Source organism: Zootoca vivipara, chromosome 13, assembly GCF_965207765.1.
Source record: "Zootoca vivipara chromosome 13, rZooViv2.hap1.1, whole genome shotgun sequence".
In the NCBI taxonomy this organism is placed as follows: domain Eukaryota; kingdom Metazoa; phylum Chordata; class Lepidosauria; order Squamata; family Lacertidae; genus Zootoca; species Zootoca vivipara.
Genome location: NC_142596.1, coordinates 25944597 through 25970626, shown reverse-complemented (window position 1 = coordinate 25970626; position 26030 = coordinate 25944597). Strand labels below are relative to the sequence as shown.

Sequence of the window (26030 nt, the reverse complement as noted above, 5' to 3'; positions counted from 1 at the left end):
TTACAGTACTAAAAAGAAGAATTTCTTTTAATATAAAGTATTTATTTGAGGAGAAAGATAAAAGTTTCTATCATCTATTTTCATGTATTGAGTACATCAGCCTTACCCAGCATGGTGTATTCTGGACGTCCTGGATGATTCCGACTCCCATCAGCTCCAGCCACCATGACTGTGCCAGCTGGGATCTTTTGTAATACAACACATCTGGAGGGACACAAAGCTGGGAAAGGCTGACGTACCGTATATTCTGGCCTATAAGACGACTTTTGAACCCAGGAAAATCTTTTCAGAAGTTGGGGGATCGTCTTATACGCCAGGTATAAGATTATGCGGTCACCGCATATGGTGGGGGGAGCTCAAAAACGGCCCGCAAGCGCATCCCCGCCATATGCAGCGACCGTGTAAGCGGCTGCCGCTTCCTTTCCGTGCAGGAAGAGGGGATGGGTGGGGCTTTCCTCCCTGCAGGAAAAGAAAGCAGCAGCCGCTTACTCGCGTGTAAGCAGCAGCCGCTTTCTTTCCATGCAGGAAGAGGGGATGCACGGGGCTTTCCTCCGTGCAGGAAAGAAAGCAACAGCCGCTTACTCACATGTAAGCAGCAGCCTCCGCTTTCTTTCCATGCAGGAAGAGGGGATGCACGGGGCTTTCCTCCGTGCAGGAAAGAAAGCAACAATCGCTTACTTGCATGTAAGCAGCAGTCGCTTTTTTTCCGTGCAGGAAGAGGGGGTGCACGGGGCTTTCCTCCCTGCAGGAAAGAAAGCAACAGCCGCTTACTCGCATGTAAGCAGCAGCCTCCGCTTTTTTTCCGTGCAGCAGAGGGGACGCACGAAGCTTTACTCCCTCCTCCCTCCTCCCTGCAGGGAAAGAAAGCGTCACCTAATTACGCGTGTGTAAGCAACTGCCGCTTTCTTTTCCTGCAGGAAGAGGGGAAAGAAAAGCACAGAAAGAAAATGTGCACGGCAGCCTCTTTCTTTCTCTCTCCCCCCCCCACCTCGGTGCCTGGAACAACAGAGTGCCAGTGGAGCAGGCTCCCTCCCCTTCTCCCTGTCCCCACCTCCCTCCGAATGAAATCTACGGTAGTTCAAGTAGTTCTTAGCATGCCTGCAAGTAAGTGCATTTAAACACCTGTGCATTTAAGCACTGATGTCTCTCTTTTGGCTTCATTTACTGGTGTTTAAAAAGCGGGGAGAGGAAGAGATACAGAAAATTTTTAATTGGTGTGCGTTGGAATTTTGGGATATACTCATTAAGGTGAGTATATCCCAAACTCTATATTTTGACTGGAAAAGTAGAGGGTCGTCTTATACGCCCAGTCGCCTTATACACCGGAATATACGGTACATTGTGTCTCATTCTTCCCCTCAGGAGCTTGACAGCAACACGTGGCTGATTCTCCCTGGATCATACAACTACCATGCAAAGTATATCAGGCCAGAAGAGTCCATGGAGATCCATGGCTGTATGGACAAATGCGAGTCCAACACTGTATCCACAACATCACACTGCCTGGCTCTCCTTTCTAGGCACATTAAAAGATATGCATGTGAAACACAAACAAAGTGTTTGGCCAAGTGAAGGTGTATGTAAATTGTGTATATTGAAGATTGGGGTTAAGAGATGCAATTAGAGCTACAGGAGAAAATGTTTCAAATATGAAGACATGAAAGAAAATCTGTAAAATCTCCCTGCCAGAATTTATCAAAACTAGTTGGATGTCTCTATTTCTTTCCGCTTAAAAAAAAGAATGCACGTCTCTCTCCCTTGGTAGTAGCCAGTGGCTAAATATAGCATCACAATGTTTCTCTTTTAAAATATTTCTTGCCGTGTTGGGAAAAGCTCCCCTCCGATAATCATTCAGAAATGCTCTTCTACTGCCTTTGATGAACACTGTACTATTCAGCCTAGAGCAGGCTGCGCCACTCTATTTCAATGGTCATCAGCTCAATTTATTAGCTAAGAATGCCTTCCATCTTCCCTAGCAAATTGGCCATTGCTAAATAATTAAAGAGCTCACTGTGATGACTAAGAATAAAACATATAGGGAAGTAACTGTCTGCTGGGTAGGTTTCATAGTACAATAAACTCCGACTTATTTAAAATGAGAAAGTTCTGTTGCTGAATTGATGCATTGCATTTCTCTTGCTGAGAAAGTGATGCAAAAGGAATCTCCTGGAGACAGCACAACATTATAGCATACATATTAAGGTCCATAAGAGATGCAGTGGCTCAACGGAAGTATAGTCCTGCAAGAATTCTGACACGTATTGCCAGGGCTTGATGCATCCAGATAATGCACAGCCTATGGCACACCTATAGCAACATCATGGCCATAGACACTTGCTAACTGTTGACCCAACAGGGGCAAGAGAAAACTGTGCCCTTTTGTGTGGTTGTGTGTGTGTGTGTGTGTGTGTGTGTGTTCATTTCCACTCATTCCTCCATACCTTCAAATAGCTTCAGCATGTCATTTTGAGGACAAAGATCCTATATTTAGGTACAGATACTATTCTCTGCCATGGGCCTTTGGAGAAGGGTCGGTGCAACTCCTAAGGATTCTGCTGAATGAAGCCAGGCATAATTCCCACTAGCAGAATCCAGCATTTGTAAATAAGAGCCATACAGGCATCAACTCTTAGAACTGGTTGAAAAGAGGTAGTATTCTTGAGAATCACCCACGGCATAGTGGAAGGCAATGTGGGTGGTGTAAGGCAGCATGGTTTTGCAAAGACCCAAAAAATTCCACTTGGCTTACTAGCCAGCTCCTATTTGTGCTCATCACCAATTCTCTGCATAGAGAGTCACTGCACACATGCAGAAGGCTTGGGGGAGATGTGAGATATTCCTCAAAAATAACAAAACAGTGCAAGACACTCTTGCTGTTTCTCAGCTTCTCCAAATCTCAGAACAAATGAGATCAGACCCCCACCACCCTTCTCAAGCCCTCTGCACATGCTCAGGGACTGCGGGATGATTGATGGTGAGCAAAGGGCTCATGGAAGAGGCATGGTTTTCTGACACTTGCGAAAAGCTAACACCCCAAACAACGCTCGTCTCTTATTCTCTTCATACCATGAGACATCTGAGAGCCTAATGGAGGCAAGGCACTCAACAAGTGACCTTAATGCTGATGGGCTGGGACACTCGGCCTTGGTAAGCAGATGGGTCCATACTTGTGGCCATGAATACATTAGACAACATGGTAGCTGCTCTATGCAGAAGACACAAACTGCAGACACCAAAGAAAAAAACACTATTCTACCTAAATCTTATGCTTCTTTGACATGCCATTAATGCTTGAAGCAAGCCTTGTATTGTGGGTACAAACAATGAAAATCCACTGCTGCTTTCTGGCTCATTATGATCTTTCAGTTCCCTCTTGAGGAGGACTTTTCTTTGAAGCAATACAGTACTTCTTAAAGTGCCAAACAAAACACCACTAAGTCAAACAGAAAAGCAGCCCAGAGTTTTGGGGACACAAAATGCCTGCTGGATTTATGGCTAGTCGGTCTATGAACAGATGAGGCTCAGATTTTTCCAGAGTACAGACTGCAAGTGAGTGGCGTGGAGAAACCCCCCCAGTTTTAGAACCTGTTACCTCAAGATGGAGATAGCAGAGCAGGGGAAGCAGCAGTAAAGGAGGTGAAGAGGATATTAAAAAGATCCTAATTTCATTTTAAAAAATAGGGAAAGATTTCGAACAAAATATATTAGAACAATAGAAGGTGGAATCTGAATGTGGTCTGCCAGAATTCAAAATGTTAAACTGAAGTTTTCATTTGAATTTCAGCTTTGAAATGCAAAATATACCAAGGAATAATAATAATAATAATAATTCATTGTATTCCATGTTTTTTAAACTGTACGAAAAGAGTAGCTGTTGCACTAGAATATCACATCCAGAGCAGAAGAAAGCAGCAAATTATTTCAACTCAATTGTAAAACTTTTGAAATCCTATCACAAAACATAAAACTGTATGTGCATTCTCTTCCATTGCTTCCCACCCCCACAAGAGTTTCAGTTTCCCTAATAAAATGTTTGATGTAGATGTAGTTTATTAATGCTTGGGCCATAGGCCATTCACATAATAAAATCTTTATTGGTTATGAAAAAGGTAAGTATTATTTACTGACAAAACAAGAAGTGCCAAAAGTTTATGGACTTGAAATTATCAAATATTCACAGTTTTAAGCAGGGACCCACAAATTTGGCCTGGATTTGGTAGCCAGCTAGAAGTCCATAATGCTTGATTTTCTCAAACATCCCTCTCAAAACAAAACATCTCTTTGGTACTTCCTGCCCAGGAAAGGGGTTTTACTGGGGTAGGGAATAGTGTGTTTGCGTAGCAATCCATGATACTAATCCCACGAACAACAAAAAAGGCACTCTCTATACATTTTTGTTTTGCCAACTTTAAAAAACTGTTTCCTCTGCTAAACACTCCCCACCCAAATAAAGTGCTCACTGGCAAATGTATTTGTGAACCCTAGGTTTCAAGTTACCTTGTGCAAGCAGGTTCCTTGGGAAACAGTATTTTTCATTTTAAAACTGTAAATGAATTCTGGTTGCCAAGAACAAAATGTGAATGACGTCAAAATGATAATTGTCCTGTTCCTCTCAGGCATTTTAATATTAGCCACTCTTGGAGACAAGGAGCTTAGCTAGAGTGACCAAACTTGTCTAACCCAATATGGCATGTTTCCACTTGCCTATTCTCAGAAGTTTCTAAATCTAGCCAAGGTCTTCAATATGAAGATTTTGAGCTGGTGGTACCTTAACCTGAGGTATCACTTTAGCTAATGGGGCCTCCCGCTGCCGCCGCCACACCATTTCTGTTCTCATCCTGAGGTAAAGTTCTTAACCCGAGGTACCACTGTATAGTGTCACACATAGCTGCAACATCTACATGAAACTACTGAGAAAAATCACTCAGGTATCTGGAATTGGCAGTCACTAGCACATGGATCATATGCATCTCTATAGCCATGTTCTGGCATTTGCATTAAAATGGGGACAGGAGCATGCAATCCTGCCCCAATGCCCCCAGACATGCTGGCTGCTCTCCAGACCTTTGTACATTTAGTGCCAATGCCTGAAGAGGATTTCTTAGTGCGTTTGGTTGAACATACTTAAGACTCCTCACTGTAAGCCGAAACACTACCTTATCAGGGATTCTGGTCATAGGGAGGATTTCTAAGCATGTTCAACAGAACTTAAAAACTCTCTTCAGATTGTACTGCTAAATGTGTTAAACATCATTCATAAGTGCCTTGAGTGGCTCATTTGTCAGACATAGAAGGGTGGGGTATAAGTGCCCTAATAAAGAAATAAAAACAGCAGGTAGACAGTCCACATGCCTGAGAACCTGAAATCTTCTTCCAAGCCCTTTATAAAATGCTCATTGTCAGTGGAAAATGCTCCTTAGCCTTATTCAACTCTTTTGCATTGTGCAAAGTTAAGAGATGTACACCTGAGGCAGATCAGCTCGTGTTTTTAAATAAACTAGAATACAAACATATTGGTTTCACTCCCATTCATCCTCATGAATCATTTAAGTGGCTTGCACTGGGTTATTATTAATAGCAAAAGGTATTACACCCAGATGTGGCAAGTCGGGATTCCTTGGGGCATTAACAAAGGAGGCTCTGTTCAGTTTGTTCTCAACAAGACACCCTATGAGATTTATGTACAACCTCATTAGATAAATCTGCAAGAAAAGCATATTAGAATTAGGGAGTGGGGTGGAAAATAAAGACATCTTCTCCAAAGACTCCTTGAATGGCTTGGAGAAAAGTCTCATGCACAAACATACAGTCATACCTCGGGTTAAGTACGCTTCAGTTGGAGTACTTTCAGTTTAAGTACTCCACGGACCCAGAAGTGTTTACTTCCGGGTTCCGCCGCGCGTGCATGCGCAAAAGTGACCCACGCACTTCGCGCATGCACAGAGGTAAACCGCGCACTTCGCACATGCACAGAAATGTTCTGCGTGCTTTGCGCACACACGCTATCGCCACTCGGATTAAATACTTTTTGGGGTGTGAATGGTACCCCGGAACCAATTAAGTACTTAACCCAAGGTACCACTGTAAACGTTAATTTTTTTCATCTAAAATACTGTCTTATTTATTTTATAGTACAGTACATTGATTATTGCCTTCATTTTATGGATCAATGGTCTCATTAAACAGTAAAAATTGTGTTAAATTGCTGTTTAAGGGGGTGTTTTTCATCGTCTGGAACAGATTAATCCACTTTCCATTACTTTCAATGGGAAAGTTCACTTCAGGTTAAGTACGCTTCAGGTTAAGTATGGACTTCTGGAACCAATTAAGTACTTAACCTGAGGTACCACTGTACATTCTTTTAACACCACTGACATTGGATGGGTCTACAAGAAGCATATATGCAATGTCTTTTCTACACTTACCATAGCTACTGTATTTGGGAACCTCTCAGGACTAAAAGATTGCTTTTTCATCTATCATGCTTGTTGTACTAAAACTATGGTGTAATGTTTGTTCTCCATCTCTAGGTGTCATCACAGCACTCTTTTCTAACAGCCCTTATCAGCAAAATAAAAACAGGAGTCTTTCATACACTTTCTATAGTAGGGATATATGAGGCTGAATTGCACTTGCTTCACACAAATCAACTTACACAACAGAACCCATGGAAAATGGACTGCTTCAAAGCACAGTTAAATGACATTTTCCGCTACATAGTTTTCAACCCAAATGAACTCCCATGTAAATTACAGGAGAAAAAGGAAGCCCAGATGGTTCCTTATAAAAAGTTGTCCTTAGATGTTGTTAATCAGTTTGCATCAGAGAGGGATGCCAGAAGTTGCTAGAGTTAGAGGTAGCTATAATTTTGCTACAGTTAAGGAAATTGTCAAGCAGTTGTGTTCCAGATACTATGGTCCACCAAATCAGGAATGTTTGTCTTGCCTTCTCATTAGGAAACCAGGTCTATCAAAGCTCTCCTAGGGCCAGAAGGAGTATAAATCTGTCTTTGTTGCAGTCATTGTAACCATACCCTTTTATTAACAGCAGAACTGGCATGGTGACGGGGTGGGATTTATGCTGCAAATGTTTTAGACAGAATCTGGCCAGGACTAGCAAGAAATTTATTCCCATGTTTCTTAGACAATCAAGAGTGAGTTGATCATCTTTCAAACAATTACTAATCCACAGACAACTGCAATCAGGCAAGGAAAGCATTGGATATTAAACGAACTTATCATCCTTGTTACATGCATTAAAAGAGAGAGGTGCATAGTGTCATTCATTATTAATTATCAGGACAGAACACTGTTTCTCAAGATATCAAAGAGGTCAAATTCCTTAGCCATTAATGATTGCTATTACCAAACAAGGGTGGGGTGGAGGGACTGGAAGGAAATTTGAATGGTTACCATGTAAGTATTTCGAAAAGGGAATCATCTTGTCCAGAAAGTATTTAACTCCACTGACAAAATAAAAGATTTCCAAAGAGTGACAGTGACAGGAAACAACTCTTCTTGAGCTCTTCCACAAGCCACCAAGATGACAGCATGAAACAAAAATTCCTGTTGTGCTAGGAAAGGGCCTAGAAGGATAGAAAGCCAGAGACCCTGCAGGGTTGGCTATAATCCAGGCAGGAAGAGTCACAAGTGACTGGAATTTACATCAGCCTTTTAGAGACTGAACAAGTGTTCCAAAAAATGAGGGGCACATTCAAAATACTAAGTGTTTCAGACCCATTTGTTTACTACCTTGAGACAGAGTGCTAACGAATATTTGTGAACAATGCTCTGACAAGGACAGTAAATGTATTGGCACTTCCGGCGAGGCACTCTCACGAGGCAGATCAGGGAAACTTTCTCCGCTCCTGGCTGGGGACTGGGGGGGCAGTTTCGGCGAATTTCTGCCCCCCAAAAAAGGTCTGAGAGGATAGTTCAGACCAGTGGTGACCAGAGCAGCGCAAAACGAGGGGTTCTTGAATTCCCGGCACTGAAAAGTGGAAGGGAGAAGAAGACCCCCCCAGCGCATGTAAGAAGGGCCGCCTCAGCCAAGTGACGCCGCGACGATCTGGTGAGTGGTGCCGAACTCTCCGTTTCTAAAGCCGCGCTTAGCTGGCCCCCAAATAAGGCTACAACTACCAATAAACACGAACAAGGGACTCATTTAAGAAGCGGAAATACATTATAAGAGAACAAACGGGGCCAGAGATAAGTTTGAAGTAAGAGAAGTAAGAGAAAACGGCGGCTGAAAAAAGATTTAAAACATACCGGAGCTCCGTGTTTACTCGATGGGCTGGAATGCAGGAAAGATCTTCATATCGGTAAATACACACTCTTTATAACGCTGTGAGCAGAAGTCCAAAACCGGGAGGATAAAGTAAGCGACTGCCTGGGGAGAGTATTAAGCGAAGGAGGGGATTTAAACCCCCAGCGCTTAAAGAGAACTGTGTTGTAAGAACTGCTTTTTAAAACCCAGGCAGAGAAACTAATAGTTAAATATATACAAAGCAAAGGAACTGTGAGATCGCAAGGGAGGCTGAAATATATGTTGAAATACACGCGCACCATAGCAAAAAGCAGTAAACAAGAGCGGGGAAGGCGGGGGGAGAGAGAAAGAGAGAGGAGGCTCTCGAAATAAAATCAAAACAAGAGCTAAATAGAAAAGCGAGAGGAGGAGAAAGAGGACGGGATCGATGAGGGGAGAAATCAGGAATACGAGGGAGAGCGCAGGAGATCGCCGAGAAAATAAATAAATAAAGGATTAATGGCGACGAAAGAGAGTTAAAAAACGCTGAGTTCACTTCCGCCTTCTTCTTGCACAGAGGAACGATAGAGTCTATACATATTGCAGACCTGGAAAGAAACCATAGGAATCTCACAGAAACTTGGAGAAACGCTCTCATAGCGACACCCAGTGGAGGGACAAGGGAATTGAATGAGTTATTAAATGAACTGAAAGTAGTGAATCTAATGTATTGAATGTATCTCTCTTTTTTCTTTTACATATAGTGGAATGGAAAGGATGAACTAAGAGTGTAATTACCCCTAAACTCCCAGGAATCAAGGTGTATAAGTAAAGGTGTATAATTAATTTTAATTCGATAAAAGGGAAAATTATTATATATTTTTTTAGAAACTAAAAGTTTGGAAGGTTAAATTGAATTGATTGGATCAATTGGATTGGATCAATTAGATTAATCAGATTGGATCATTTAGATTAATTAGCTTGGATCAATTATGAAATTTGTGGTTTGATTTAAGGGGGATATTGTTGGTTTGAGCGGTGGGGGGGATTTTGATACTTTCAAAAAGGGGGGAAGGATAAGGTGCATTTAATTGATCAATATAGGGTGGGGACTGCAATTGATTAACTTTGTACATTGTGTATATAGAGGAAGAACCATGACATCAACTAAAAAAGGACAATCTCAAATGACGATCCCAGCGGCTCTGCCGAGAAGACAATCTGCTCCGGAAATGGACCATAATGCAGATATTAGAGAATTGATAATAAATATGAACAAAACATTGAATGATAAGCTGGACAATATGGGACTCAAAATAGAACAGAATTCCAAATTGATAGAACAAAATTCGAAAATAATTACGGACTTATCAGGACAGATAAAGGATTTAACAATCAAAAACATGGAGACTGAAAAATCAGTGGCGGAAGTAAATACAAAAGTGATGAAACAAGAGGAGATGATGAAAGATATTACAAAGAAAATCCAGCAAGAGAACAGAGATTTAAAGAAATACCAAGATACCACTAATGTGGGAATGAGTCAACTGAAGCAGGCCCAGGAAGATATCCTGGACCAAATTGCGATTTTGGAAATGTATCAGAGGGAGTTAATTTTGAGATTTAGGGGCGTTCCGGAGGTGCAGGGAGAGGATATTATGAGTAAATTGATAAAAGAATTAGCGGAATGGCTGGGAGTAAGAGAAGAAGAGTTGATAATGGATGTGGATAAAATATTTAGAGTGAGACCGGAGGGGAAAAAACAATACAGAGGTCCAGGAGATTGTCTGGTGTATCTGAATTCCAGATTGTTAAAGGATAAGATATTGCAAAAACGGAGATTGAGAATAGATGGCAATAATGTAATCATATATAAAGAAATTCCAAAGCGCATTTTGAAAAAGAGGGAAAAATATAAGGTTCTAACAGACGCGCTGAAACTGAAAGGGATTAGATTCAAATGGCTAGTCCCGGAAGGTCTGTCCTTCACCATTAAAGACACAAGGAAGGTTATCAGATCAGTAGATGTGATGGAGAAGGTTAGAAGAACATATAGAAAGGAACTGGGGGAAGAGGGGGATTCGGAAAGAGAGGAAGAGGAAGGAGTAGGAGAGGAGGAGGCAGAGAGATTGGGGGTGACAACGTAAAACGAACACAATAACGAAGAACCATTTTATAAGTGACTTTGCTTTCTTTTGGTTTAGAATTTCTGTTGGTGATTCTGTAAGGTATTCAAATAAAGTGATTAAATTTCTTCGACTGTAGTGAATATAACAAATGGAGCTTAGGATAACATCCTGGAACGTAAATGGCCTAAATGATAAGAAAAAGAGAAACAAAATAGAACATATATTAAAAAAGGGGAAATGGGACGTGATCTGTCTGCAAGAGACACATATCGCACAAAAACATAAAAGGATCTTGATTAACAAAAGACTGGGAGAAGAATATATAAATTCAGATAAGGTAAAAAAAAGGGGAGTTGTCATGTATATAAATCCCAAATTAAAAGCTGAATATAAATTTAAAGATCAAGAGGGAAGGATACTGGGGGTACAAGTAATTAAAGAAAATAAGAAATTACTTTTAGTAGGAATATATGCCCCAAATGGGAATCAAGGACCCTTCTTTGAGAAATTGCATAAGATGTTAAATGATTATAATGATGATGATATGATATTAATGGGGGATTGGAATGGGGTGACATCAGTAGAATGGGATAGATCCCAAAACAATGCTAAATCAAGATTAAAATCAGGAAGATTACCAGGGACCTTCTTCCAACTGGTGGACGACCACGGTTTGGAGGATGCATGGAGGGCGAAAAATGATAAAGTGCGACAGTATACATTTTATTCGGAGGCTAACAAATCTTGCAGCAGAATTGATGCCATATGGGCTTCAAAAGTTTTAATGACAAAAATTTCTAAAGTTGAAATAATGCCAAAATCCATCACAGACCATAATCCGATGAAGCTGGAGTTAAAAGGGAGTAGTAGAAGGAATAAAAGTTGGAGGATGAATGAGTGGTTATTAAATGATGAAAAAATAGTAAAAGAGGCACAAAAAAGAATGAAGGAATATTTTGATATAAATATGACACAAGATATAGATATAAGAACGGTCTGGGATGCGGGGAAAGCATACATAAGGGGCTTCTATATTCAACAGAGTATAATACAAAAAAGAACGAAGGAGCTTAAGTTAAAACAGATACAGAAAGAGATAGAATTGAATGAGGGGCTATTAAATAAGAACCCAAGAGATAAGGAATTAAAAAACAAAGCCAAATTATTGCAGTCTCAATTATCCACACTTTTGTCGGAGGAGCTGGAGAATAAATTAAAGTGGATGAAGCAAAAAACATTTGAAAGCGGGAACAGGCCTGGAAAATTGCTCGCCTGGCAAATAAAGAAAAAACAGAAAGAAAGATATGTGAATAAAATCGTATATGGAGGGCAGGTACTAGATACAGAGGAGAAAATTAAAGAGGGTTTTTTAAAATTCTTTAAAGGATTATATAGCAAAGGCCAAGAGACAGAACAAGAGGTAACGAAATATTTACAAGGGAAGGAAATCCCCATGGTTAATCAGGAAAATATGAAGTATTTAAATGAACCAATATCGCTGATGGAGGTACACCAGGCAATTGCAAAGATGAAAATAGGAAAGGCACCTGGCCCAGATGGGCTAGCTGCGATACATTATAAAAAAGTTGAGGATTCGCTAGTATTGCCATTGAAAATCCTGCTGAATAAAATCATGAAAGAAGGCTCAATTCCAGAATCCTGGCAAGAAGCTACTATTACACTAATACACAAACCAGGAACGGATGGAGAATTGGTAAATAACTACAGACCGATCTCTCTGTTAAACAATGACTACAAGATCTTTGCGGGAATCCTGGCTGATAGATTAAAAAGGGTTATGAAAGATGTAATAAATACAGATCAGTCAGGGTTCCTACCGGGAAGATATATAAAAACTAACATGAGAGTAGTTATTGATTTAATAGAATATTTGGAACTTAGACCCAGTAAAAGAGCCGGCTTTGTACTAGTGGACGCGGAAAAAGCGTTTGACAGCCTATCAAGATCCTTTCTCTATAAGGTTTTGGAAATGGCAAGGCTAGGCGAAGATTATTGTAGGGGAGTTAAAGCAATATATCAAAAGCAAATTGCAAATATAATTATAAATGGAGATAAAACAGATTGGTTTGTAGTGGAAAAAGGAACTAGACAGGGGTGTCCCCTTTCACCGATATTGTTTATTTTATCACTGGAAGTACTGCTGAATCAGATAAGGGCTGAGGAGGAAATTACTGGAATCACACTAGGAAAGGAAATTTTCAAGGTGAGAGCCTTCGCGGATGATATCCTAATAACAACAGAGGATCCAGAGAAGAGCATTAGCAAAGCATTGGAAATAATTAGAAAGTTTGGGGAAGTATCCGGATTCAAATTAAATAAAGAAAAAACCAAATTATTAATAAAAAATGTACAGGAAAAAGACCAAAAGAAATTAGAAGAGGAGGTGGGGTTAAAAGTTGTGAATAAAGCCAAATATTTGGGAATAGATATCACTATGAAGAACATAAATTTATTCAAAAATAATTATGAGAGAGTTTGGAAAGAAGTTAAAAGAGATTTGGATAGGTGGAACAAATTGCATTTATCATTGTGGGGAAGGGTCTCAGTTATCAAAATGAATATATTACCAAAAATGCTTTATCTATTCCAAACTATACCGGTGATAATAAAAGAGGATTGCTTCGATACCTGGAGGAAAGACATAACTAAATTTATATGGCAGGGCAAAAAACCTCGTATAAAATTTGGATTATTGACACAAAAGAAGGAAAAGGGGGGGCTCTCACTACCAAATTTACGATTATATTATGAGGCAGAATGCTTAATATGGATGCGGGATTGGATGAAATTAGAAAATACAAAAATTTTGGATCTTGAGAGCTTTAACTCTAGCTATGGTTGGCATGCATACCTGAATTACGGAAAAGCTAAAATAAATAAAGAATTTACCAACCATATATTAAGAGGGGCATTATATAAGGTTTGGGTCAAATATAAGAGGTATATTGATTTGAAAACGCCGCTATGGATTTCTCCCATAGAGGCTTATGCACGCAAAAAATTAACCACTGATACAAAATGGCCTATATACAAACAATTAATAGAAGAGCACCATGAGGGGTATAAATTAAAGTCATATGAAGAATTAAAATGTTATGGTATCAGTAATTGGCAATATATACAGTTGGTCAATATATTTAGAGCAGACAAAAAGATAGGTTTTGCAAAAGAAGATTCATTATTTGAAAGAGAATTCATTGAAAATAAAAGCAATTTGCTATCCAGAACATATAATCTATTACTGGGGTGGGACTTATTTCAAGAAGAGACGACAGAATCTATGATCAAATGGTCCCAGGATCTCGGTCGGACAATACAAATCGATCAATGGGAGAAATTATGGAAGCAGGACATAAGGTTTACGGCTTCTTATAATATAAAAGAAAATTTTATCAAAATGTATTTTAGGTGGTACTTAACACCTGTAAAGATGGCCAAAATATATAAATTGAAAAATAATTTATGTTGGAGATGTAATCAGGAACCTGGCACATTTATACATATGTGGTGGACGTGTCAAGTAATAAAAAAGTTTTGGTTAATGATTCATGAAGAATTAAAGAAAATGATGAAAAAATCGATAAAGAAAAAACCAGAGATTTACCTATTAGGTTTATTAAGCGAAGAGATCCCCCCAAAGAATAAGACAGTGTTCTTGTATGCGTGCACAGCAGCCAGGGTTCTAATAGCTACATATTGGAAGACATCCAAAATACCAACGAAAGAAGAGTGGATAAACAAGCTTAGTGAGTACTTATTAATGGCCAAGCTAACAGTAGCCTTGAGAAATCAACCGAAACAAAAGTTAAGAAGCGAATGGGAAAGTTATGATGAATATATAAAAAAATATTTTTTAAAAGAGGGTATGTTCACATGTTTAGAATAAAAAGATATGAAGGGTTATAAAAATAAAGAGTGGAGATATAAGATAAGAGTGATAGAGGAATACAGGAAAGGAAGAATGCATGCAGAGAAAATATATAAGTGATGGACTATAATTAGAAATTGAAACCAAAGTGAAAAAAGAAGTCGGGTAAATAAAGGAGGGAAGCTTATGGGGGTGGGTAGGAGCTGGGGGGTGATTGGTAACTGGTGATTGGTAAATGGTGAAACTCTGTATATTTTGTTTTTTTTTGTTTTTGTTTGTATGTTTGTTTTTTTTGTTTTTTGTTTTTTATTGTTATGATTATTATTTGTGGATATTACGGATTATTTTTTATGTTCATTGATTTACAGATTATTTGTTTATTGTTTATGTTGAGTTGTACAAAGATTGATGCTTAATAAATAAATGAAATTCAAAAAAAAAAAAAAAGGACAGTAAATGTATTGTAACATTTTCCATGACAATACAAAATAACTTTGAAAAATGCTTATCTTCACATCTATTTTTTAAGGAGCACCTTTTCAAGCTTGAGGTCGCCTTGCCAGATCTGAACTGTATGAACTGGAAGAGTGCCCCAAAAGACTATAATAAGTTATAAGCTAACACACACACTTTTGTGAACTGCAAACTTTTGTGGATCTATGTGAAATGCTAAATTAATAGATTTTCAGACTTAAATGTTTACCAACATTTAAGGTAGTACTCCACAGCTAGCTTCCTATAAAACATTCCTTGGAGATTAATTTGTGAATGAACCACTGCAAATTGGTTATGACAAAACTTCCTACTCTTCACATTATTAAATAGTAGGTTAACTGCATTCTTGAAAAGATAGCCAAATGACTGCTCCTTCAAACGATCTCTGGGTGAAATGTTTGACAAAACTGTGGGCTACACCCATAGTAGCTTCAAGACATTTAATTACATATGCTGGCGATATTTGTAACCTCATTTCCCTCTTGCTCGTCTGCAGATTAAACTTTTTTGCAATGGGCCATCCACCCCATCCCTCACATTAGCAAATGATTAAGACAGACTGGATAAGGCAATCAAAAGACCTATGCACCAGAATCCCAAGGAAGGAGAAGTATGACCTTGTATTTATTCCCTACACCCCCATGCACAATGAGGGCATTTGTAAAAAGTAACAATCATTGTTTATTATTAATATGATTTATTACCTGCTCTTCACCACCAGGGTGGGTCACAACAATTTAAAATATAACATTAAACGCCGTTTAAAACAAATTAAAATTAGAAGCATAGGGTGGGTCCTAAAATATACATCTCAAGTGTCAAAGGCCAGGGCAAAGAGGTGAGTCCTTACCTAGACTGGTTGGCTTTATCAGTTCGTCCAACAAGTCGTAAAAGGGTAATTTCTGAAGCTTTATGTCTGGATGGACAGGATGGAGTGCTGAGGTAAGGTGGGGCAGTTCCAGTTCATGTTTAGGTCCCATGAGAGAAACAGGGAGCAATGGCGATGTTGCAGGGTGGCTGTCATAAGCAAGCTGTGGAATGGTAGATGGTGACAAAGTACCAGGTATAGAGCTTGAGTGGACGCTGGGGATGGACAAGTCTGCAGGGGTCATGATTTTCTGTGGGAACCGCCGCCTGTACAGTTCTTTGATTTTCATTTGGACAGCAGGACTGCAACCAGATTTGAGCAAATGCAGAGCTTTCGTAAGGAGTTCGTGTTTGCGGCCGTGCTTGTTCCTCCCTGCGTATCCAAGAAGCACTTGCAGCTCAGAAACTCGGAGGCTCATCACCATTTGCTTGAAGACAAACAAAAAGCCAGGATAAGTGTTATTAATATCGCACCATCATTGCACAGGGTGTTTTGCAGAATAAGCAAAGCAAGACAGAACCTTGCCCCAAGGAACTTACAGCCTAATTTAGGAGGGAGGCGAGAGACATGGGTAACAAGACACACACATAAGAAAATGCAATTCCACATATTTAGGTATCATTTGGGCGATGGGTGAGGAATAAAAACTTAAGTCAAAGGCTACACAGAAGAGATGGGCTTTGAACGTTGGTTTGAAGGGACGGAGTGGTTCCACAGAGTTGTTCTCTGAAAGAGTTCCAGATATGAGAGGCTGCAGAAATAAACGACTTCCCTACAAGCCCTTTTGGAATGAAATGCCATGTCCCTACTAACTTTGATGAGTTTGTGAAGTAGCCACCCACAGTGGATTGCAATGTTCTTCAAACTTGAGGCAGAAGTCCTGAGAAACACTTTCACTACTGCAGGCATAAGTCAATTTGCCCTAAGATCTCTTCCTCTCTAAAAATGGCTCTACCCATTCTAGCTTTTCAGTGCCTTGGGATCAGGCTACCTGGAACATCCCACTCTTCCAGATATACTTTCCTCAAACCTTAAAAGTATATCTAGAGGTTCTTCCCTGGATGCTCTTGCCAAATGAAGTAAGGTGGGCAGCCACCAGGGAGAAGAGAGCCTTTTCAGCATTTGTTTTTCCCTGATATGGAAAATTCTTCCCAGGTATGGAAAATTCGTGCCTGGTGCCATTTTGGGTGTTTTTTCAGTGCCAGGGGAAGACTTTTTCTGTTCACCTGGGCCTAAATTTATAATTTAGGTTATCTAAATTTAGGTTATCTGGATCTCTGGGATTTTAAATTCTGTCTTTAATTTGGGGTGTGTGGCAAGTTCTTTTTCGCTGCATCAATGTAGGTTTCCATCCCCATCCCCATCCTCATCCCCTTAATGGTTTTGTTTGTATTTTAGTTGCTTTTTACTTACTTGCAATGCTACCCAGAGAGTTTCATGCTATGGAGAGGCATACAAATATCACAAATAAATAGTGTGCTTCTGTTCTTAATCAACAAGGCTAATGCAGAAGCTCCTGGCCATCCTTCCAGTGCATAATATCCAAAATGTCAAAAGACTGTCAAAAGAACTAGGAGCTGGAGGAATGCTTACGCAATATATAACCTGCAACTCTCAAGTGAATGGTTGCATTACATCTGCTCCAGCCCCTGGAAGTTTTATACTGACACCTATGAATATGAAAAATCTAGACCTCCTTGGGCCAGGCTGAGCCTTATTAAACCTCCAGAACTGGCTTCCAGAAAAACAAGGGTGGAGCTCACAAGTCTGAAATATTTTTCCATCTACGAAAGTATACTTAACACACCCAGAATTTGGGGAGTTAAAGCTCAAAAAGTCATACACTCTTAAAGGCAGCAAACTGGCTTTTAAATCAACTGAAAACTACCCTGTGTGTTTGAGGATCTATCCCCACATCTTCTATATGTTGTGCAGCAAGATACACAAATCCATAAAAAAAAATCTTAATAACTGGACAAAAATATGACACCTAAGGAATAAAAGTGAGCGACTGTGGATTGTGAAGTCTAAAAAAGTATTCAAGAATGCCACATTCACCTTGATAAAACAAGCCATAATAATAATAATAATAATAATAATAATAATAATAATAATAATAATAATAATACATTTTATTCATACCCCACCCTCCCTGGATGAGACCAGGCTCAGGGTGGCTAACACCAAATATATAATACATTAAAAACACAAAATCAAATGATTAGTTTAAAACACAATTCGAATCACATTTAAAATCAAAATAAAATTAAGTGGGAACCCACGAATTAAAAATGTAGGGGTAAGGAATTAAAAGTTCACCAGGCCCAGCCACTCGTGCTGGTTCCATATGGGCAGATAGAAAGAGCCAAGGAGGCCACTTACATACAGGGTCCCATAGAAAGAAGGGGGTCAGACTGGGCCCGGACCAAAGGCCTGGTGGAAGAGCTCCATCTTGCAGGCCCTGTGCAAAGGTGTCAAATCCCGCTAAGACAAGACTGGCTCCCTCCTTGTTGTCCTTCTGCGAGCAGGTAAAGGCCTTTAGGGACTGACTGTTTTTAAGCAAAGGATTGCTGCTGTGAGGTTTTTGTTGTTGCTGTTATTCATATTTCTAATAGATTTGCTTTTATACTGTTTTAATTTTAATTAATCCAGTGACTTCCTCCCAGCTTTTCTATTTTATCTGTGTTTTGTATTTTTTTATTTGTAAGCCACCTTGTGACCCAGTTTGTGGAAAAGGCAGTATATAAATAAATGTTGCTGTTGTTTAGTTGTTTAGTCGTGTCCGACTCTTCGTGACCCCATGATAAATAAATATAATATTTAATATAATATTTGAGGAAGCAAAACTAGAGAATGAGATGGAAAGCCATTTCTCAGTAGAAAATGCTAATAGTTTCAACTGGTCCTTTCAGTCTATCTGAAATATTGTTTGTTTACACTCTGTCATCACCTCATAGAGTTAAAGACTACCATTTAGCCTATAAGCAAGAACCTAATATTTCCTGTCTGGCCACATTACTTTATATACTAATTCCCATGTGGTGGTTGCCTGCATTATTCATGGCATGACTCTCATCAGATGTAGAACCTAACCTTGCCACCTTCAGCCCCCACCTCATGAATCATGTGCATCTTCTTTATTGACCAAGTCATCTAGCATCACTTTATATGAGGATGCTCACTGAAATAAAAGAAGTACAATGGTTCCTTGGTTTAAGAACAGTCCAGTTTAAGAACAATTTGGTTCACAAACTCCACAAAACCAGAAATAGTGTATTGGTTTGAGAACTTTACCTCAGTCTAAGAACGGAATCTGAACGGTGGAAGGCCACTGGCAGCGGGAGGCCTCATTAGGGAAAGCGTGTATTAGTTTAAGAAGGGTTTTGGTTTAAGAACAGACTTCCGGAACGGATTAAGTTCGTAAATCAAGGTACCACTGTATCTGGGATTGGGAAATATTCAATTCTCTTACTCCTCCTGTATCTCTAAGAATTGGGCATGGAAAGGAAACTGTATTCCAACTGTGCAGTGCCAATCTTCACAGGTGTGTAATGTTGTTTTGGAGAAAATGAACTTCCATCTTGCGCAATAAAGTGTTGCATTGTGTCATTCAAAAGTTTCCATCATGAGGCACTTACTTTGTTTAAACTGTCAAATTCTGCAACATAGTTGGAGGACACACCTTCCATCCAGATTCTTCAATGTAGAGAGAAGGAACACCTAAAAATCCTTATCAGAAGGCTACCCCACACCCAAACTGATTTGAGTCTTGCCCACAGTGCACGCAAAGCCTTGAACACATGTTGCAGCCAAGACAGGGAGGCTACAGCAGATGTCATCATTCTGATATAGCTCTATCCAAACCACAAAGAAGTAATCTTAGAGAAGCAGAGCATGTGGTGTCCAGAATGCTGCCTGTGAGCTGTCATATACAGATAAGGAATATTCCACCCTTGCTAGCTGTTTGGTCTGGAAGGAGGACACTTGTAATGCTGCCCATATACCGGTAAGAACCAAGGAACACACTGCCTATGATGAGAGGGTTATCATCATAGCAGTGGATGAGGGCATGTAGATTGATGTTATTTTGGGATCAGTGCAGTGCAACTTTGAGTAAGCAGCACAACACTCCCTCCAACTTGTTCATGACTAGAAGTTGAGAACTTGCAGCTCTCCAGATGTTGAACTCCAATGCCCATCAGTCCCAGCCAGCATGGCAAATGGTCAGGGATCATGGGAGTTGTACTACAGCAACATCTGGAAAGTCACATGTTCCCCATTCTGTTTATGGATATGTAAGGGGGATACAGTTAGAACTGGATATGGAACAACTGATTGGTTCAAAATTGGGAAAGGAGTACGACAAGGTTGTATATTGTCTCCCTGCTTATTTAACTTATATGCAGAATTCATCATGCGAAAGGCTGGACTAGATGAATCCCAAGCCGGAATTAAGATTGCCGGAAGAAATATCAACAACCTCAGATATGCAGATGACACAACCTTGATGGCAGAAAGTGAGGAGGAATTAAAGAACCTTTTAATGAGGGTGAAAGAGGAGAGCGCAAAATATGGTCTGAAGCTCAACATCAAAAAAACCAAGATCATGGCCACTGGTCCCATCACCTCCTGGCAAATAGAAGGGGAAGAAATGGAGGCAGTGAGAGATTTTACTTTCTTGGGCTCCTTGATCACTGCAGATGGTGACAGCAGTCACGAAATTAAAAGACGCCTGCTTCTTGGGAGAAAAGCAATGACAAACCTAGACAGCATCTTAAAAAGCAGAGACATCACCTTGCCGACAAAGGTCCGTATAGTTAAACCTATGGTTTTCCCAGTAGTGATGTATGGAAGTGAGAGCTGGACCATAAAGAAGGCTGATCGCCGAAGAATTAATGCTTTTGAATTATGGTGCTGGAGGAGACTCTTGAGAGTCCCATGGACTGCAAGAAGATCAAACCTACCCATTCTTAAGGAAATTAGCCCTGAGTGCTCCCTGGAAGGACAGATCGTGAAACTGAGGCTCCAATACTTTGGCCACCTCATGAGAAGAGAAGAATCCTTGGAAAAGACCCTGATGTTGGGAAAGATTGAGGGCACTAGGAGAAGGGGACGACAGAGGACGAGATGGTTGGACAGTGTTCTCGAAGCTACGAACATGAGTTTGACCAAACTGCGGGAGGCAGTGCAAGACAGGAGTGCCTGGCGTGCTATGGTCCATGGGGTCACGAAGAGTCGGACATGACTAAACAACAACAAGGGGGTTAATCACACAGCTTACAGGAGCATTATACAACATGGGACTAAGTTATCTGAAAGACTACTTTCTAAGATTCTTAGGAAGGTCCTTCTTATCAAGGAAGAAAGAGAGGGAAAATAACTTCCCGTGCTGAAATACCCAACATTTTCCTCAACCTGATGCCCTACTGATGTTCCTATCAGAGCCAGCCAACAACAAAAATGGTCTGGTATGATAGGAGTTGGATTATTAAAACATCTGGAGGGGAAGGCTAGCCCAGGAGGTAATATGCTTCAAGCACCTGTGTATATTACACTTTTAGTATTACACAGTATTGTTAGTATAGAAGCACCTGTGTATATTACACTTTTAGTATTACACAGTATAGTTAGAAGCACCTGTGTATATTACACTTTTTAGTATAGATAGAAGTAACTGTGAATGAAGAGAGAACATCATGGGGCAATGCAATAAAAATTCTACTTGCAGCAAGACTTGTTTGTTTTTCCTCCAATTTGACTAACATTTGCTCCATCATTCATTGTTTTAGAAAACAAAGTGGTGGAAATTGAGATTCATATTAAGACCACTGAGAACAGCAGTAAATGGTTCATGAAGGATGATAGAGATCCTGGGCTATTATATATGGGCTTGCCTTAAATTCCATTTATAAGATTATAACCTAAGCATGCCATTAGGAAGGGATTATAAGACTATCATCATCCAACTGCTGCAGAATTGCAAAAGGAAAGCAGGAGAGGAAAAATTCATGAGACACTCAGGTCCTCGCCAGACAGGCAGTAACTTACTCCATTTTACCTTATGGTTTTAGAATGCTAAAAGCCAGGGGTTGTTCTAACGTGAGGGAGGGAGGGATATATAAACAAATGTATCACATAGCTTCGCCTTTAAGTACTATTCAGGTAGCTGAAAGGGAAGGACTCTTCCTTTCAGATTTTGTATAAAGAATGAGAATGCCGCCCCCCCGCCCCCCCGCCCAATCACCATGGCTGGGATACAGAGCATTCACATTTTTTTCCTTCCCAAAGAACATCATCTTCCTCCATCCAATGAAGTGTGCCTGCAGTTATAAAAGCTAGAACAGAACAGGCCAATCTATTCAGAGCTTTGGCTGGTTCTCTCCTAGTCTTAGTTCATAGCTCACATATTGAGGATGGCACAGGGAAGGAGGCAGGAAGGAGGTGTAAGAGAAGGATTTTTCCAATGTACACGTAGGAGATCCAAAACAGAGCACCACAGTCCAACAGCAGCCCAAGGGTAAATCAGGAAAACAAATGAAATCCATTAATTCCCTTAGGACATTATCAAAGTAACACTGGCAGCACACAGAACAATCCTGATGATTTCCTAACAATATAAGCTAAAACTCCAGCAAAACAATTGTAAGCAAACTTCAGAGACCAAAATCTAGATTAACTGAGTACCGTACTAATTCCTACAAAACAAAACAGAAACAACTTCAGTGGGTTCCGAATACAGCAGTCAGATAACTGACTGATGATGGATTACAGGAATCATGCAACTATCTTGTTACACAGCTTACAGGAGCATTATACAACACGGGACTAAGTTATCTGAAAGACTACTTTCTAAGATACTTGGGAAGGTCCTTGTTTCTAGTTCCAACTTTGGAACAAATTTAGCAGGAACTCAAGGAAGGTCCTTCTCGGTGACTGCTCCCAGGCTCGGGAACTCCTTGCCAAGGTAGGCCCAACTAGTCTTGTTTCCAGTGACTTCCTGCCACAAAGACATTTCTTATTTAAACAGGTATGTGACCTATATGCTCACTTGTAAATATGCTGAAATTGATTTTAACTGATGGTTTTCTTTTGTGCCATCAGCCCAAGAGACTGGAGTCAATGAGCTGATGCACATTGACCAAATACATGTCTCCAAAACTTGTACCCCAAATTCCACAACCAAGACAGAATCTTCAGTATGCCTCAGGATCAGGCCAGTCTTTTTAGTACAATCTACCCACCAATACTTCTGCTTTAAGCTTCATTTAAAATTAATGGAACATATGAAGCGCCTAGGGCTTGCTGATCAGAAGGTTGGCTGTTCGAATCCCCATGATGGGGTGAGCTCCTGTTGCTCAGTCCCTGCTCCTGCCAACCTAGCAGATCGAAATCACGCAGTACACTTAGATAAATAGGTACCGCTCCGGCGGGAAGGTAAACAGCGTTTCCGTGCGCTGCTCTGGTTCGCCAGAAGCGGCTTAGTCATGCTGGCCACATGAGCTGTACGCCGGCTCCCTTGGCCAGTAAAGCGAGATGAGCGCCGCAACCCCAGTCGTCCGCGACTGGACCTAATGGTCAGGGGTCCCTTTACCTATGAATTACACAGCATTACGCCCTTTCATTTCAATGGGGCTTTCCCCATGCCTATAAGAAGTGAGGATGTATGCCTGTATTACTTTGCAGTGAAAGATGTTTGAGATTTATTTTCTGTCATAATTTTATTGTTATTTTTTTGTATTAAACAAGGTTGTGGGTTTCAACAGTATTCTTTATTTCAGTGCTAGAAAAATAAAGTCATATTTGCTGGCATTTTCCATCTTTATTACCAGTGTGGTGTTTAGTCATGCAGATGGGAGCTGTTTTACATTGCTATTTGTTAGCCTAGTTTAAAGACAAGTAATTGCAGAAAAATACATTAGCATTAGACACTGTCTTAGTGTATACCGTGGAGTGTCTAGAGGAGAATTAAAAGTGCTTGCAAGAATCAAGACAAAAGGCAAAAAATAAAGATGACATATTTCAAGGGAGTCAAGAAGGGGTTGTCAGATTAATCTTCCTTTTGTTATTTAAAAAAGAGATTACTCCCAAGTTCCCTTCTATTCAGCTGGAGAAATGTTGTCATTACTTTGGCAACCATCACTGGAGTCTACTAGTCCATAAGTAATTTGAAAGAGCCAGGTTCAACATTGATTTTCCCCTTTCTCCAATTCCCCCATGAGATGAGATGCACATTAATGGCTCTTTCTTTGCATCTAAAGACACAGACACCCAGGTTATTTAAATTACTTAATTTTTTAATTATTTTATTACTGAGGTATACAAAAAAGGAAATGTGAGCAAGTATAAAGGAAAATACTTGAATGACTTGTCTAATATTATAGTAACACTTAAAATATCACTTTTATGAATAGTTTAAGCTAATACAAACACTCCCCACTCACTCCAACTTCACTTTTATCATAATTCTGCTTTTTTATTATACACCATGCCTTCACATTAATTACAATTCTTGATTGTTCCTTGATGTATTTGACCACGAGACCCCAACCACTTAAGCACTTCCTTATACTCCTTTTTATCATCATCATCACCATCACTTTAATTATCCCTGGTTGTTCCCATTACTTTCTAATCTGTTCAACTTTATTTGGTTTTCACCTCTCCTTCCAACATCTGGTGTGCACTAACCGTGCTATGATGAAAATATGCACAAACACCCGTGTCTTTTGGTATACTAACACTTAACATAACTTAGTAAAGCACATCGATGGATTCATTATTATTCCAATTTTTAAATAATGCAAGTATCACCTCAGTTACCAAACACCAGAAACTTTCCACATTGAGACATCTCTACCACATATGATAGGGGGAAAAGATTACCATATTGACAAAAGCAAACAATGACAATTTCCCACTTCTCACACTATTTTTCCGAGATGCCCAGTGCAATTAGGTAGCTATCTTAATATAGTTTTCTTCGTAGGTTATAAACACTATGAAAGCTGTCCCTTTACTAGTTGAAACTCAACAACCCGTACTTCATTACAGAGAGAAATGGAAGAAGGAAACACAAATATAGGTGAAGTTCTCAGTGGCAATGCTCTTTAAGGTTTGATAGATTTTTTCACTGTATGTACTTAATGCATTGTAAGTGTGTACCACCTTGGGAGGCAGTGTAATTCTTTAAGAATAAAGTCAATATTTACATTTAGCATTTCTAGTCTGGCCTCCATCTTGCCCACAAGGCTACCTGTAGCCATGCATTGGCCAGGATCCAAAAAGTTACCTGGATGCGCCCAGTAAAGTTTTAATATTGATATTCAGGACAGTGAACAGAAACTGCTTGCTCAAGTACATTGGAGGGAAAGGGGAAGTAAAGAAACAGAAATGTTATTGGGTGGAAGGAAAGAGATTGTTCTGAGGGAAAGAATTTAAGGAACAGAAACTGATGGTGTGCAGAAAATGTGGGATGCAAAGGGTTAAGTGCAGTCAAGTCACAACAATCCCTAGATAGTCCACTTGGAGGACTGAGGAGGAGGATATGACTAAGCGTAGTTTCCTCTTCCTTCACATGCAAATGAGTTGAGGAAGTGGCAGATAAATCCTGAAGGAAACAGCCATTTTCCCTCTCTTGGACCAGACCTCTTGGACTACACACATCTTAGTGAGTCTCTCCCTCAAGGCCTCCAGCCTAGAGAGAGAGATGAGATGGAGTCTCACTTCTTATAAGTGAACTTCACAATGTATATATTACCTTTTAACTAAGCAAGTCTACCTCTTGAGTGTGCTGTACCTCGAGATGCTTGTAAGTAAACATCTTTTATACTTTTAAGAGCATTGTGTTGTGTCTTTTCTTTTAAGAGGGAAAAAGGGGAAATACCAGGAAAATACACTTTATTTTAGTGGCTTAAATCAAGCCTGCGCAAACGTTCTTCTGCTGTGTATTTTGCAAAAGGGGAATGTTTTACTCTGCTAAAGTTTTGTGCTTGCTAGCGCAAGCGGGGATAGGATATATTAAACAATATCTCCTCATCCACATTCCTGAACATTCCCACAAAGGGTTATTGCGGCCCAGAGTTGCGTATTTTGTGTATTTTTGAAGGATTGATTTGGATTGTGATTTTGAACTCTGTAGGATTTTTCCAGTTAGGATTTCCTGGTTGAGCACATGGTCTCTTTGTTCTGCAGTGTGCTTGGGGGATTAACTACCCCTCCCCTCCCTCAGAGTTTACAGCACTGAGAAAGCTCAGAGGTAGTGAAGATATTTTTGAGATTTTGAATTTGATTTTTGAAAGATTTTTGAATTTTGGAAATTTTTGAAGTTTTAAGATGGCAAGCTCCAGTTTTGATAGTGAGGCAAGACCAAGTTTTATGCTGCTGGATGACAATAATTTTGTGCAGT

At 39.9% G+C, this 26030-nt stretch overlaps 1 protein-coding gene across 3 annotated transcripts in view; it reads right to left on the bottom strand.

Annotated features, from left to right (window-relative positions):
- The window catches only part of PIAS1 (protein inhibitor of activated STAT 1), a 73732-nt gene that overhangs the window by 28744 nt on the left and 18958 nt on the right, over positions 1-26030 (bottom strand). For 2 of the 3 annotated variants that reach the window (XM_035130659.3, XM_088657349.1), the window contains exon 2: positions 15608-16052. In XM_035130659.3, the coding sequence (XP_034986550.1) occupies positions 15608-16052 (445 nt within the window). Of the gene's footprint in view, positions 1-15607; positions 16053-18007; positions 18082-26030 lie in introns of those variants that run through there. The other variant, XM_035130660.3, reaches the window with a different exon arrangement.